The 14,649-nt window shown below is 39.1% G+C and overlaps 1 protein-coding gene across 4 annotated transcripts; it reads right to left on the bottom strand.

Moving 5' to 3' along the window:
- Positions 1-19: 19 nt before the first annotated feature.
- On the bottom strand, positions 20-14,249 carry LOC146430740 (radial spoke head 10 homolog B2-like). 4 transcript variants are annotated; one of them, XM_085074653.1, is made up of 20 exons: positions 14,119-14,249; positions 13,189-13,475; positions 12,407-12,482; positions 12,118-12,186; positions 11,738-11,911; positions 11,105-11,190; positions 10,350-10,470; positions 9,392-9,568; positions 8,576-8,714; positions 7,990-8,117; positions 7,333-7,522; positions 6,540-6,648; positions 6,377-6,456; positions 6,129-6,277; positions 5,223-5,330; positions 3,993-4,169; positions 2,725-2,776; positions 2,096-2,209; positions 805-1,003; positions 20-382 (listed from the first exon to the last, which is right to left on the bottom strand). In XM_085074653.1, the coding sequence occupies exons 2-20, from the start codon at positions 13,440-13,442 to the stop codon at positions 112-114; spliced, it is 2,673 nt and encodes an 890-aa protein (XP_084930779.1). In that variant the 5' UTR covers positions 13,443-13,475; positions 14,119-14,249; the 3' UTR covers positions 20-111. The 4 variants fall into 4 exon arrangements, with proteins under 4 accessions (XP_084930779.1, XP_084930781.1, XP_084930780.1 ...); XM_085074655.1 differs by lacking the exon at positions 14,119-14,249 and adding an exon at positions 13,979-14,118 and having other exon boundaries at positions 7,990-8,111; XM_085074654.1 differs by lacking the exon at positions 14,119-14,249 and adding an exon at positions 13,979-14,118 and having other exon boundaries at positions 7,990-8,114.
- Between the last annotated feature and the right edge of the window lie 400 nt (positions 14,250-14,649).

A 14,649-nucleotide genomic window follows, 5' to 3' on the forward strand; every position in this document is an offset into this window, starting at 1 on the left:
TCTTTTGGTTTAGGGTTTATTTTGCTTATTTGAAGGGTACTTGAAGCTTCAGTGGTTGTCACCAGAGGATTCACTTCTCTTTCTGTCAGCAGGTGCCTTAGTACCTGTGGGTTATGCCTTCTCTGCCTCTTCCTTCTCAGGCTTTGCTGCCTTCTTGGCCTCTTTCTTTCGTGAGGGTTCTTTCTTTGGCAAGTGACCTCTCTTGGGAGAGCGTCCTTTCCTGGAAGCACCTTTCTTTGACAAGGCTTCTCTCCTGCGGGACTTTCTCTTTGATGCTGTGGCAGCCTCCTCTAACTCTGCTGCTCTCTGGGCAGCAAGGGCCTTTTCTGCTTCAGCTGCTTCTCGCCTTTTCACCTCTTCTACTTCTTTTTCAGCAATAAGTCTGAGTGAACAAAATTTGAATTTAAGGTACTGCAAGAAGAGGGAGACAGATTTCTACTGGCTAAGCAACTACCGCTCTAGTCACAGTATGAGCAGTATGAACCATCACAGCATAGAGAAGAAAGTCTCTAATTACCCCTTCAAGTCCAACTATGTCTTAACTGCCTTTGCACAGAGCAGGACCCAAGTGCCAGGAAATATCAGAGTTAAGAGTTTGTAACCTGAAAGCAGCCTGTATTTGTTACTCCAGCCAGTTACAGAAAGCATGAGTTACATTCTGTATGTTACTAATTATACCGGGGTGAGTTTGTTTTCCAGGCACAGTATGCTATACTACTTTCTTAAGCACATTTCTCATTTTCAATAATTTTGTAAGTAGAAGATAAAGGATAACAGTATTGCCAGACAAGATTCAACACTCACCTTGCCAGCTCCTCAGCCTCAATCTTTCTCAGTCCAGCTAATTCAGCATCCTCCTTTTTCATTTCTTTAATTTTTTCCCTCAGCACTATTTCATGCTGGAAAGCAGGGAAGAGCTTAGTTGTGAAAAAGATTTGCACCTGACACATCCACAGACTAAATTCCTCCTCCTCTTGTTCATCTCTGTCTTCTTTTGATTGCTCTGCAACATGTAAATTAAACATGTTTATTTAGCAGGGCACTTCTGTTTCAAATGTGTTTTGACCTACAATATTTCAGCTCTGATACTCTGCAATGGGAAAGTCTGGCTTCTGCATGGTACAGAAAATGAGAGGTGTGAGACACTGAACTGAAAGGGGGTAGCCTTTTTGTGAAGCCTTGGCCCTGGGAATGGCACAAAAAGACAATGAACTCTTCCCTTTAATCCTGTGATAAGAGTCTTCTGCAGTAACCTGATGACAGTTCAGTATCTGTGACTCCTGTGCACAGGGTAATGGAGGAACAAACATGACCACCTGAAAGGACAGAGGACTGTGCCAGTGTCCCTTGTCATGTCAGGAACCAGGCCAGGGCCCAGCTGATGGGCACTGAACAAACAGTTTTCCAGATGTGTGACTTTTCAGCCATCAGATTTCAGCAAAAAAGCTGATGACTACACAAAGACCCTGGATTTGAGTTCTGTAGCAGCAGCAATCATTTAATGAACACAAAAAACCAACCTATATGAGATCTGCTAATCACCTGGAAGCAAGATGATGCAAAAAAGTTATGAACCTCAACATACCAAAGTGCTCTTACTGCCATTCTTCTGCATGGGTGTTGGCCTGTTCTAACATAAGGCATCTTATCCCAGCTAGTGGTGGCACACCACTATTAATTCTTACATTAAGTAAAAAAAATAGGACATAACAATAATATATTTTATTTGTCCAAGACACTACAAGGACAGGATTGCAGCTTGAGCTTCTCCTAGAGTAAATACAAGTTACAGCTTATGGAAGCCCTACAAATAAAATGTAGCATTTTAAAATTGGGGGAACTATGTAAGTACTTAAATGTCTCATTTAATAATAAAGTTTTATTCTCTTTTAAAAAATATTTTAAGCTTTTTAAAAATCTTACCCCAGAATCAATGCTCATTTACTGCCCTCTTGTGACAAGCTGAAATCTGCATATAGAATTAAAATTTCACAGTTCAAGAGCTTCAAGAGATTTGTGTGTGTGTGTGTGTGTGTGTGTGTGTGTGTGTGTGTGTGTGTGTGTGTGAAGCCCTAAAACACTAGGACTGTTATACCTGTCAATTCCTTTTCTGGACAGGAATCTTCTTCTTCTTTTATTTCATCCTCGTTGAGCAATGGCACATCAGCTTTGCTTTCTTCAGGAATTGAGGGAAATGAGAGAAGAGTTTCTGATATTGCAAAGAAAGAGAATAAAAATTATTCAGCCTTTAATTCTGTGCATGAAATTAAGAAGTTTGATCTTTAGCACAAACAAATGTAGATTGTCATCTGACCTGAGAGCCAGACCTGTGGTTAAAATACTTCTAAAACAATGAAAAGTTTATTTCTAATGAAGGTGCAATCCAGAGTTCATTCTCCTGTTTCTATGTCCAAATGACTGGGACAGAACAGGAAGAATTAAGGTTTAAAAAGCCTTTAAAGTTACTTTTAAGGAAAAAGTGATAGCTTCTAGTTTAAAAGCACAGAGAATTCAGAGATCCCAACTTGCCCAGCTATCTGTGTACAGCAGGTATGGAAAGCTAAACATAAGCCTTGTCATAATTCCCAAGGAGCTGCCATCTGTAACTGCAATACATCAGCTGTTTCCATGATCAGCTCCTGTTTAATTGTCTTGAAAGCTGCACAAAAAGTGAATCTCTTCTAGCCACTTTATGATTTTATAGCCACTTTATACAGTACTCACCCAGCAGAGAAGGTTGATGATCAGCCACGCTGTCTTCACAGGGTTCCAGTGGCTGGCAAGAATTAAATTCAGTTTTCAGAATTTAAATACAGTTACTAAATGTCTGGGCTTGTGTTCAAATTAAAAAGTGAAATCCCATGTCCCTTTGAGTAATGCAAATTCCCATCTCCAAAGCATTCTGCTAACCAAATGTATTCTGCAATCATGCCTATCTCAAAATATTTAAATTGCAGAAGTATTTTACCTGTTCAAGTATTACCAGGTAACACTTTCCCTTTGATACCAGCGAGGCAAGTGGGATTATCCTATTTCAGAGCTAGGGAAAGACAGCACTACAAAGAATGAAAGCTCCTGTTCTTTGACTTGTTCCTCTGTTCTTACATGTTGCTCCACATATTGTTCATCTATTCTTCATCTACTTCTGAGTGTACAGCTCAGCTGCCTCAGAAATGTCATCATTTATGTCTGTACCAATTATACTTCTGCTGTAGGTGCACTAATGAAATGTAACCCAAGAAGAATTTTACCCTCAGTACATTTAAGTCAGGATTTTCTTTTATTTTGTTTTTTTGGTTTTTTTTTTTTGGCGGGGGGGGCTATTTTAACTGGACCACTTAGCTGTGCAACTGTGTCAGTGGGTCCATAGGGTGGGAACCACTGGCCAAAGAAAGGGAAGTGGTGGTGTACAGTGGCAATACTGGCTCACAGAGGCTGTGAAATTATGTATTTGTGAATACTTTTTGAATTAATACTTTCATCTCGTGCATAATTCCACATAGTGGAATTCATCCCTTCAACGACCCTGTATATCTAAATTGCACCAGTGTCATAGGGAGTATCTAACAACCTACAAAATCCTTATTCAGAAGTTTAGCAAAAAGAAAAAGAGCACAACTTAACTGCTGTCAAACAGCAAGCCTTGCTACATACAACAGCTGCAATGCCATTTTTACAGGACAATTTTAGACTTTCAGCTTAAAGCAGGAGTAACATCTTCCATCAGCCAACCAATCTGTCAGTTCCCCTTCAGAGGTACTCTGTGTGTATTTATAGTTATCTAGGAAGATGTGCAAGTGTGTTAAAACTGGCTCCACTGATGTTACAATTTAAGGTACCAACAACCAGAAAAAGCACGACTCAGCCAAATGATTGTTTATGCAAAAAGAGGAAATTGGTTTCCATGGCTGGGAAACAGAACATTTTCAGGGCCAGACTTCACCCTCTAAGTGGACACATAATAATATTGAGCAGGTTTGCATCAGCTTTACCTGGGGCTGAGAAGATTCTGAGTGCAGAAACACAGTTGAGTTTTTCTTGGAGAAATCCTGGCTTTTAATGCCACTTCTTTTCCGATTATCTTGAGCTACTTGCTCTGAGATCATATCGTGGGTAACATACACCAGTGCACATTCAAGAAGAGCTTCAAAAAAATCCAGAAAAACCATCTAGATTAAAACAAATGCAGTGGTAAATTAGTTAATTTTTACAAAATCTCTTCATCAACAGGCATATGTACCTGAGCAAGCAAAGAACTCACAAGTGATAGTGAAGACTCCCTGGCCTCATTTATCTAGTCAAACATCCCTTCTTCAGGAGAAAAATTCAAAACAGCCAGAGCTCAAAAAATTCAGCAGGGGACATAATATGTTACACATTATACAAGTCATATTGAGCTAAACACTGCACAGATTTTTGTTGTATCTGGAGCTACAAGAATTTCTCTAACATGTAACTCACAACTACAGCCATTACCTAAAACATTTTCATTGCATATGATGCTGCAAGAAACCCCAAGAATGGGTGTATAATGGATCCCTTAGTAAGACTCACACCTTGTGTTCAGTTTGTCAGATCCTGTTTAAAACAAATGCAGTCATGTCATTTACAAGAGACTGTTGGTAAATAAGAGTTAATTCTTTAAGGGTGAAAACCCTCTATACTAGGCCAGCTCTGAGGCAGCACAAGCTTCTTTCCCAGTCACTACTGACCTCACTGAGGCAGCAGCACCTCATGTGTCACTAATCAGGTTTCTTGGGTCACCAGATTTTCAGGATCAGTGGCTTCACATCTTAATTACTGATCCACCTTAGCAGTCTCAGCAGCTGGAAGTGCAGTGATGGATCGCTCTGTAATCACTGCATATCCATATTCTCAGGCAGTGCCCACAGACAGAACTATCACTAGCAGCACTCCACTGGAAAGGGGATTTCTCTGCATGCTTTATGGCACTCTTAAGGACTTATCTGAATTGTCAAGTATGCTGAGACTGTGCTGAGATGAAGTGATAAGAAAAACATAGAAATATATGACCTAAACTAGAAGATACACACAGAACAAACTAAGACAAAAATAGAGGCTCAAGTTTGTACTCTTCTTTGTTTTAATAAATTAATTCCTTTTCCTCCTGTTCCAGCAGGCAGGACAGTATTTGCAGCAGTTTTTAAAAGCAATTTTAATTGTTCCTGTAGCAATGGACTATGTTTTTTTTCCATACACACCTCCAGATCCAGGTTGACACCACTGGCATCAGGTACACAGCAACCAACTCTGACAAAAATTTCCACAAGTCTTGGAGCAGTTAATTGTTCACTGAGAAGTTTAAAATCCTGGGTAAGAAAAAATGTTACATGTTAACAGCACTTAAAGCATTCCCCACATGGACCTAATTTACCTCCCTTTCAAGCCTGTGACAAAATTCCTAGTGGTTTCAAATGTTACTTCTACACATGTAATTAACAACAGAGTGAAATTCTAGTGCTATTGAAGCCAATGGGAATTTTCCCTGGACTGCAAAAGCAGTGTTACAAAAGAATTTGTGAAAGCTCATAAACAAAAATATAAAATATTATAATTTTGCCATCTGATTTCATCATTAAAAAAATTGTTCAGATTTATAAAGTGACAGTATCCAAACCCCAGGCATATCAGTGGGAATTGTTCTCTACCTTCATAGCAATCTCGATCTGTCCCTGAATTACTGAATTTTAGTAAAAATCTCATGTTCTTCTCACAGTAAATACATTATTGAAATGGTTTACTGTGTTATTTCAATAGCTGCCAGTCTTTGAGTTCTAACCATAGGACATGTTCACATATACATTTTACAGATGGGCCAGAGAGAGACACAGTGGGCACCAGCAAAAGTATTTACATTCCCTTAAACACATTTGTCTAGGATTTGATTATCTGAAATGATAAAGTACAAAATTAGAATTCAATCCTGAGAAAGTGCATAAATAATAGTAAATAATAGTAGAATAACTGTTCCTTGGACAGTTTGCACAAATAACCTCACTCCTATCTCAACTGTGCAGAAGCCACAGGAACTATTTTAAAAGACTCATATAAACTGAACAAAGAAAGCACATACAATCACACAAAACAAAACAAAATTAGATTATTACATCCAACATCCAGACGAAATGCCTCATCTTCACTGTGGATTCAAATGGATGTCTGGGACATGGGCTACAAAAATATCTGTATATTTCCCAGCATTTGTCAATGTAGCTCATGGCAAAAACCGTGAATTGTTCACCAGAAAATAAGACACCTTTAAAAATGAATTGGGAAAAAATAATAATTACAAAAAAACTGCAATCCATGTGGTACTAATTGATGAATTCTGCACAGAAGAAATATCTTGGCTTACCTTGGACATAACAGGCAGAAGGCAGAACATTCCTGGACATCATTTCTAAGAAACACTTTTGCAGATGAGGAACTTTGTCTCTACAGTTGAAACAAAAGTACTCTTGTCTGAGAAGATTCAAACTGATTACACTGAAATAAATTTCACTAAAGATGAAACTTACTTGTATTCTTCATGATACATATGAAATGCCAGGTGAACAAGTTGGGATAAAAACGTTCTGAACAGTAACATCTCATGTGGACAATGTATATCCTCATGTGATTTAGTACCTAAAAAATTAAAATAAAATCTCTACTGTTCTCATGTACATTAAAATGCTCATAGGCATATTGATTTGTCAGTCTTTCTTAACGTCTCCATCTCTACCTATCACAGTGTAAGAACACTCCTGGAAGAATCAGACCAGACAATGTAGCACTTCCAAACAAAGGTCAAGGGAGAACTGTCCACCTGCAGCTGGATCCTGGACAATGCTCTCTTTCTAGGAATGCATCCATTCAGCATATATAGAAATCAGAGGATGCAAAGTTGGAGTTAAACCCTTCCCATACTAAGGACACTGCAGATTGATTAACTGGCTCTATGGAAGAAAAAAACATACTCCATGCAGACCAAAGTTAGGAACATCGGAAAAAAAAAAAAAATTTGTTTCTCCTATGTCTCTCTCCCTTAAACTTTATCAGTAATGGCAAGACCAGGAGTGAAACCATATTTTGAACAGATGGCTCTCCATTGCAATTTTTTATGTTATATTTTAATTTCGTATTTTCTCATTTAAGGAAGTGCCTGGAGAAGTGTTAATACATCCTCTGAGAACTCACAGGCACAGAGGTACTGTCTCAGGGCTGCTTAAGTCCCAGAGCTGAGCTGCCAGTAGGACTTGCCACTCTAACTCTCCACAGCTTACTGTTAAAATTCCTCCATTCTAGGCCCTGATCAACAGAAATACAAACCTCTTAACAGTCGATCAATTTCCACAAGAGTTTTGAAGGAGAGATGAAACTTGCAGTCCTTCAGGAATCTCCAAAACTGCAGCTTAGTCAGGACATAAGTGTTGTCAAGACACTGAACACTACCTAAGTGACTGTAGACGTAGTAGGCTTGTCTCAGTTTTGACATATGCCTCAACACAGCCAATTCTACCTAAATAAAGGAGGATATGTTTTCAGCATCATCTCAAAGCAAGCAGAGATCAGTTTGTATTGATCCTGTAACTGGGCAGATAATTACTTGACCCTGCAACTTAGAAGAACATATCCCTGGCTAAGTGTTCACAAAAGCATTACTCAAAAGCAGTTTTAACGCATGGGTTTTGGTGACTGATAAAAAAAATTATCCTCTGTCAGCAGACAAACCTCAGAGTAGCTAAAGATGGTTGCTGAATGACCTTCCAGTTATGTTAACCTATTTTTATTTGGCCTTTTTTAGTGGAATCTCAGAAGAGGCAATACTGTCTATTCATTCCTTTTGCTTTTCTGTTTTCATGGCCTTTCAGATTTTCAAATAATTGTTTAATGCAAAGAGTTATTTTAATACAAATAAACCAGAAATAAAATAATATGAAACACAACACAGTGGAAAACTGAAAGTATCAAACAGTAGAATCTTACGTGTTTCAATTCTTCCCCTCTCTCTTCCCACGGGAACGAGTGAAGCAGTACAGATATATCCAACTCAGTATCTGATCCCAGAATAGAAGTCCTTCCCAAGACACTAACGATTGTGCTCCTTTCTACTACTCAAACAAAATAAGTCAGAACAAACTAAAATGAAGTTTAATATATATATACACACAGAAAAACAAAACGTGTTATTCCCTCTTATCTTACTGACTTGGAACAATAGATTCCTTCATAGTGAGAAGTAGAGATTTCATAACCAACAGTATAACAATTGAAGAGCAATTTTGTGAAATCAACCCCTAACCAAAAGGAAATGCAGACATTACATAAGCTCTGAAACCTTCAGACAACAGTGTTCCAAAAGTGTTACAAGTTGTGGTGTGGATGTGTGACTCCACTCCAAGTGTCACACACAGGAAACACTGCATGGAAGCAAAAGTCATGACTCCCATTTTTATCTAAGTTCTCTGAAGAAATACATCTGTTTCTTAAGTATGTACAAATGGCTTCATGTTATAGTAAAATGGAACAACAAATGTGAACAGAGTAAAATTTGATTTGTTAAGCTGCTCACCATGGCCATGCCTTCTTCTGCCAATGGCTCTCTGCTTTTTGTCTTCCACAGCAGCCCCTGCAAGAGCAGGATATTCCACCAGACAATCGTCTATGAATTCTCCTTCAAAAATATGTCCATTCTTGAAGATAAACTTGCCCTACAAGTTTAATATATTAATATAATATAAATAAATTATATTAATTATAATAAAAATATAAAACAAAGATCATAAAAAATAATACTAATGCTCTCAGTCAAATTTCCTTTTCAGAATCTTGGCGAGAATGTAATATATGAAATAAAATACAGTAACTTTTCCTACCCTCCTTTATAATGCATTTTGTCACCTATTAAATAGGTACATTGTTGGGATAAAGAACTGCCTATACATTTGTTTGATTTTGAAAAGTATTTTACACCCATACATGAAGACTTGTTTGCACTCCTTATTTTGCATATGTGACACTCCACTCAGAGTTTTTTCAAGTCTGGTCTATGTAAGAACCTCTCTGTGCAAGGACAGCTTGGAATCCATTTGCACAGAGTGGAAGTGTGGAATTCTGACCAACCACTGCAAAACTCAAGATGCACCAACTGCACTGAAAATCTCCACAGTAAAATGTATTTCTTTGTACACACAAAACACGTCTAATCACAGAGTCAATCTGTGTCCTTGGAAGGATTCCTACTGCTTGCAGTGGACTCTGCCCTTTGTGTGGGGATTGCATCCACATTGCAAACTCAATGTAGTTTTCTGTACAGAGATCTAAAGATCCAACTACACAGAGCAGAATGGTTTGCTCTGCTGCTGTCTGTAGTTTTGTCAATGCTTACCTTGCCATGCTTCTTATTACAAAGCCATTCTCCAATGTACACTGCTCCACCAGCATATACAAACGTGCCGTGTCCATGCCGCTCCCCTTTTACAAAATCACCCATGTATTCATTCCGTAGAGGATACTGAGACAGAGGTGTTCTCTTCAAAAACCAGGTGTAGGTGCCATATCCATGCTGACAAAAAATTTTGTGTTTAAAAAAGGTCCAGACTTTGGCACTTCTCTGAAATAAAAACCCCCTGCTGATGGCTGCAGCACTTCCAAGCAGGCACAGAACTATAGCCTACAAAGGGGCATGGGAGAAGCACCCACAGGATACACTGCATCAACACATCCATAAGCAAGTTGTGCCACAGAACTCCTAAAGCCACCCACCCTTCCTGCCTGAATCCTTCTCCTGTAAGTGCTGAACAGCCAGGTTCATGAGGAACACCTTGCCACAGAACCACGATGTTCCACAAACTGGACTTCTTGACAATTTTATACAGACTGAAAAGACAGAGCAAGTAGCTATGATTCTTTTTAAAACAGAATAATAAATGGAAGGAACTGAAAATGCCACAAAATTGTCTTCCATCCTAAAACTCTTCCATGAGGGAACAGTGCAGTCTACTGTTTTACAGGTGACACAGAAATAAACTGCCACATATACCTACTGCTGAAGTCATAGCTCAAGCTAAGTCACAAACACTTCTTTAACTTTTTATTTTTTAATTGAAAAATGTTTCTATTGTGCAATAAGGAATTAAATTTTGATTTTATAAGATGAAATCAAAAGCCTTTAAACAATTTGAGTATTACTAACATGAGAATCAATTTACAATAAAGAACATTTCTGCTATCTCAACTGGCAAAAATCATAACAAAGCTCCTTTGATATTGCATAAAATACCTAGTTAGCTATCATAGCAAACAGATGCCAAACTAAAGAAGGTTCCTGGGGAAGAAATTAGTACCTGTATGCCATTCTCCCACTGTCCTATATATTCTTGATTAGCTGTCACCCATATCATTTTTCCATGTCCATGTCGTAAATTCTTCTCCCACTGACCTTCATAAGTATTTCCAGACCTGTAGCTGCAAAAAAAAAAAAAAGAAAAAAGAAAAAAAAAAGTTAATTCATACTAAATTCTAAGTTGATCCTATGAAAGGTTTATGCAAAACCTCATTGCTGATAAATTTAGAATTTATTAAGGCTAGATACAAGCATTAATTTGAAAATTGACTCACTATGACATTGATATAGGGGTTTGATTGTAGCCACTGTTTACATCCTATTTTTAATTTAGAAATCACTAAAAATATTAACCAGCTCTTTTTTCCAAAAAGTCTTTGCCATAGCTATTAAAAATATTTGTTTATATATAATTCTATAGATAACTCATTTACTCATAAGGCAGCTGCACCTGCTCAAATCAATCGAGTGTGTTTGTTTTTAACTACTGAATTCTGGTTTACCAAAGCTGATTTGGGATTTTGTCTTCAGCTGTTCTTTTGAGCGAATGCTCAGTGGAAATACAGCACATAAAAATAAACTTCTGAAGAAGGTCTGGTTTGTTACTATAAAGCACTTTGCACATTTTTATTCCATTGCAGAAGGTACTATGAAATAACAGCATTTGTACCCAATTTAAACAACACAAAAGACAGTAACATAATACACAAAAATTTTAAAAAATGTAAGGGTAAGAACAAGTGTTATCATATTTACCGTCTCATTCCCCATCCTTCTTTGACATTATTTACCCATTCACCTGAGTACCACGAGGTATGCTCCTCATCATAATAAATTACACCCTGAAACAAACAGCATGGTCAATTTAAATACCTAAATATTAATCTACATTAGTAAAATACCACATACAAATTATATGACACTTGTAATCATGTTCTAATCCTTAGAGTCACTTTCATTCACTGTACTGAAAGCAGCTGAAGGGATAAAATTAAATATAAAAAAGCAACCTCTTTTGATTAATATTAGGTAAGACCTTGGAAAACACCAAGTGTTCAAAAGAAAAATCCTATTACATTACATCAAAGTCTACCATGTTTTTCAAACCCCTTGGAAATACTTTTAGAGAGCTAACTTTGGCATCTTAATTACAGTACTCACTCTGAGGTAGATCAGTTTTCTGACCCATTCAGAATTTCACTTCCAACAGTATGCCTACAGCATTAACTGTATTCACCACCTCAGAAAAACTGCCTAGGAAAAACAAATCTCTACACAGCATAAGACCATGCAACAGAACAAAATACTTTTGCACAACTTTTGCACAATAATGCTTGCTGTTCTTGAGGGTATCACCCAAGCCCATGCTCCCATTTAGCTCTTACTGACCTTTCCATGTCTTTTGCCATTGCACCAATCACCAACGTAAGAAACTGGACGAGTTCCACTCCTGAAAATTCCAAATCCATGCCTAAGTCCATCTTTGATTGACCCTTCATAAACACTGCCATCACTCCATGTGTAACAGCCATTACCCGTTGGTACATTCTTAATAAACGTTCCCTGCAAAATTAAATTACAACATTAAAAAAACTAAGACTCTGTTTCCCAGCTTTCTGGGAGAAGTCAGGCTTGTGATTTAAATCATTGCCACAGTTCTGCAGTTGCCACCTGTACTGTACCAATTACTGCCACTTATCTACTTTCTTTCAATTTGCACATCTAACTGGGTGCAATTGTGTTCAGTTATAACTCAAATTGTACTTTACCTCGAACTTTACTCCATCAGCCCATGTGTAAATCCCTTGTCCATTCATACGCCCTTCAGAAAACTGACCCTTCAAAATGAAGAGAATAGTATCATTTGCAGATTTATTCTTACCCGAGCTGAAGCCTACAGTGACTGTAAGATTTCAAAAGAATGACATATTAATTCTCCTCCAACTACTAGTTTCAAATCAAGAGCTTAAATGCCAGAAACTAAGAGAGCTCTCAATGCTTCTCAGTGCTCTTGAGAGAGAACTTAGTCCATTACTTTTTTTAAATTTATATACTCACCTTGTATGTATTTCCTCCCTCAAAACATATAAATCCTTCACCCTCACAGAATCCATCACCTCGTTCACCTTCATAGCTACAAAGAAAACAAACTAAATATGAAGATTTCAAGTCACTGCCAATAGATCTAAATCACATGTAATGAATTACCTTTGATTTGCCATGGTCTACACATAGGTCAGCTGTTGCATCTTGAGTAGAATAATTAACTACAAGAAAATTTTCAATTTTTTGAACCTTCCTTGTAACATTCCATGTAATTTTTGTGGTGCCTCAGACCGATATTTCCTTCAAAAAAGGAAAAAACCCACACTGGTAGCATTTACTACCTTACAACCAGGCATGCCAGTATATGAAACATTACATATAGTTCCCTTGAAATACCAAAGGATTTTGTTAATGTTGCCATTCATCTGCTTCCTCAGTTAAGGATATTCTGAAGGGATATAAGCAGCCCTAAGCATTAAAAGGCTGCAACAACTAAAGAATACATGATGTATTTTTTTCACCAGTTATGTGTATACTTTAACAAAACTTCACTGAAAGTAAACAAGCTAAAAGAATGAGTTTTTGGCAGGCAGAGAGCACCAGCAGCACCCTAGGATGCAAGGAGGCAGCAGAATTCCACATGTATGTCTCCTAAAGTGTCTCTGCTACTAGGTCTGAATAACCCGATTCTCTGCTTCAAACCAAGAGTCAAATCTGTTTGTACGACACAGGTTACAGCAGAGATACATAAATGAAAGTTCTTGACTTCAGTGCTGTATTTGTAACAAATGTACCTTTCTATAATCATTTGAACAAGAACAAGCTCCTCATGGAATGGGGGAAGACGCTCGACTGGCTCCTCTGGCTCTTTATCTGGTGCCTCTGGAATTGCCTGAGTTTCTTCATTCACTGACTCACTCCGCAAATCTGTTGAGCTACTCTCAGCTGTAGGACCAAGAGATTCTTCTGCCTTCTTACCATCTTTCTTCTTGGCATCTTTCTCCTTGACATCTTTCTTCTTGACATCTTTCTTCTTGGCTTTTTTCATAGCTACTGAATTATCTCAATGTGTATTTTCCTTCTGAAAAATGAAAATTTACTTCTATCTTAAATAACTATTTTTACCACATAAACTAGTTAAAAAATCCCAAAACACAGACAACTGTAAAAAAAAAAAAAAAAAAATCAGTATTTCCATGATTACTATACATGCATGCATTTAAGTTACTTCTGCAACAGCAATTCCTCAAGGCAGTGGTGTCACCTTGCAGCAGGGAGGCCACAGGATTAACAGGGAGCAATGCCTGTGAATTACCTCCAAGTCATCCATCAAAACCACTGCGATGGAAGTGTTGTCAGTTTTGCCACACTGAGATCTCCATCTTTACTCGATTTTTAGGTGTCATTTAGATTTAATTATGTGGAAAAATTGAAAGCCATTTCTCAAAGATACGAGTTCAGCAAGTTCTTGGAAGTTACAGCTGCACTACTATCATTGATTTAACTTGCCTTCCAAGTTGCAGACTGAACCATAGCACAGCACAAACACTGTATCTGGTAGTTATTTTGCCAGTTAAGAGCTACCTGAAAGCTCCAGGACTGCCTGAACAGCCGCAATGGTATCACAGCCGGGTATCACCGCTTGGCAGCTCAAGAACCCAACCCGCGTGTGCCGCAGGGGCGAGGGCTGCCAGGGACAGCCTCAGGCCCCGCCGGGCTCTCACCACCGCTCGGGCGACCGCAGCACCGGCACCTGCACGGGGGACGGCGGGCCGGGCCGGTAGCGAGCTCGTCCCACGGAACGGCGGGGCCAGGCGGGTACCGAGCCCTTCCCGAGGCACGGCGGGCCGGGCGGTATCGAGCCCTTCCCGAGGCACGGCGGGCCAGTCCGGTACCGATCCCCGCTCTCCCCGCGGAGCCCCGGCCCGCACAGGCGCAGCACGGCGGGGCTGCCGTAGCCATAACAACGCTGCCGCGGGGATCGGCCCGGCAGGGCTGTTTCCGCACCGGCAGAGCAGGGGTGGGAAATCGAGGCTCCACACGGAACACGGACAGTTTGTGGAAGGCTCTTGGCCTTGACCATGGGCTCGCTCTGCCACGCTGCTCGGAGAAGCGCCGCGGGAGGCTTTGAGCGCTAGCGGAACATCAGTAGCACCAAATGGAGTGTGATGGAAATGTAACCCAAACACACGGATTTCTCGGGTCAAATCTTAGCCCTACAGAAGTGTAAGAGCAAAGTTTGGGATTTGGAAGGG

The sequence above is a fragment of the Lichenostomus cassidix genome, chromosome 14 (genome assembly GCF_008360975.1).
Source record: "Lichenostomus cassidix isolate B80296 chromosome 14, HeHo_3.0, whole genome shotgun sequence".
In the NCBI taxonomy this organism is placed as follows: Eukaryota; Metazoa; Chordata; class Aves; order Passeriformes; family Meliphagidae; genus Lichenostomus; species Lichenostomus cassidix.

Coding starts and splice junctions, on each gene's coding strand:
- LOC146430740 (XM_085074653.1), bottom strand. CDS start 13,442: ATGAAAAAAGCCAAGAAGAAAGATGTCAAGAAGAAAGATGTCAAGGAG. Junction 6,649..7,332: donor AATTGATCGACTGTTAAGAG/GTTTGTATTTCT, acceptor TTAATTTTTTAG/GTACTAAATCACATGAGGAT. Junction 6,457..6,539: donor ATGTATCATGAAGAATACAA/GTAAGTTTCATC, acceptor TTTCAACTGTAG/AGACAAAGTTCCTCATCTGC.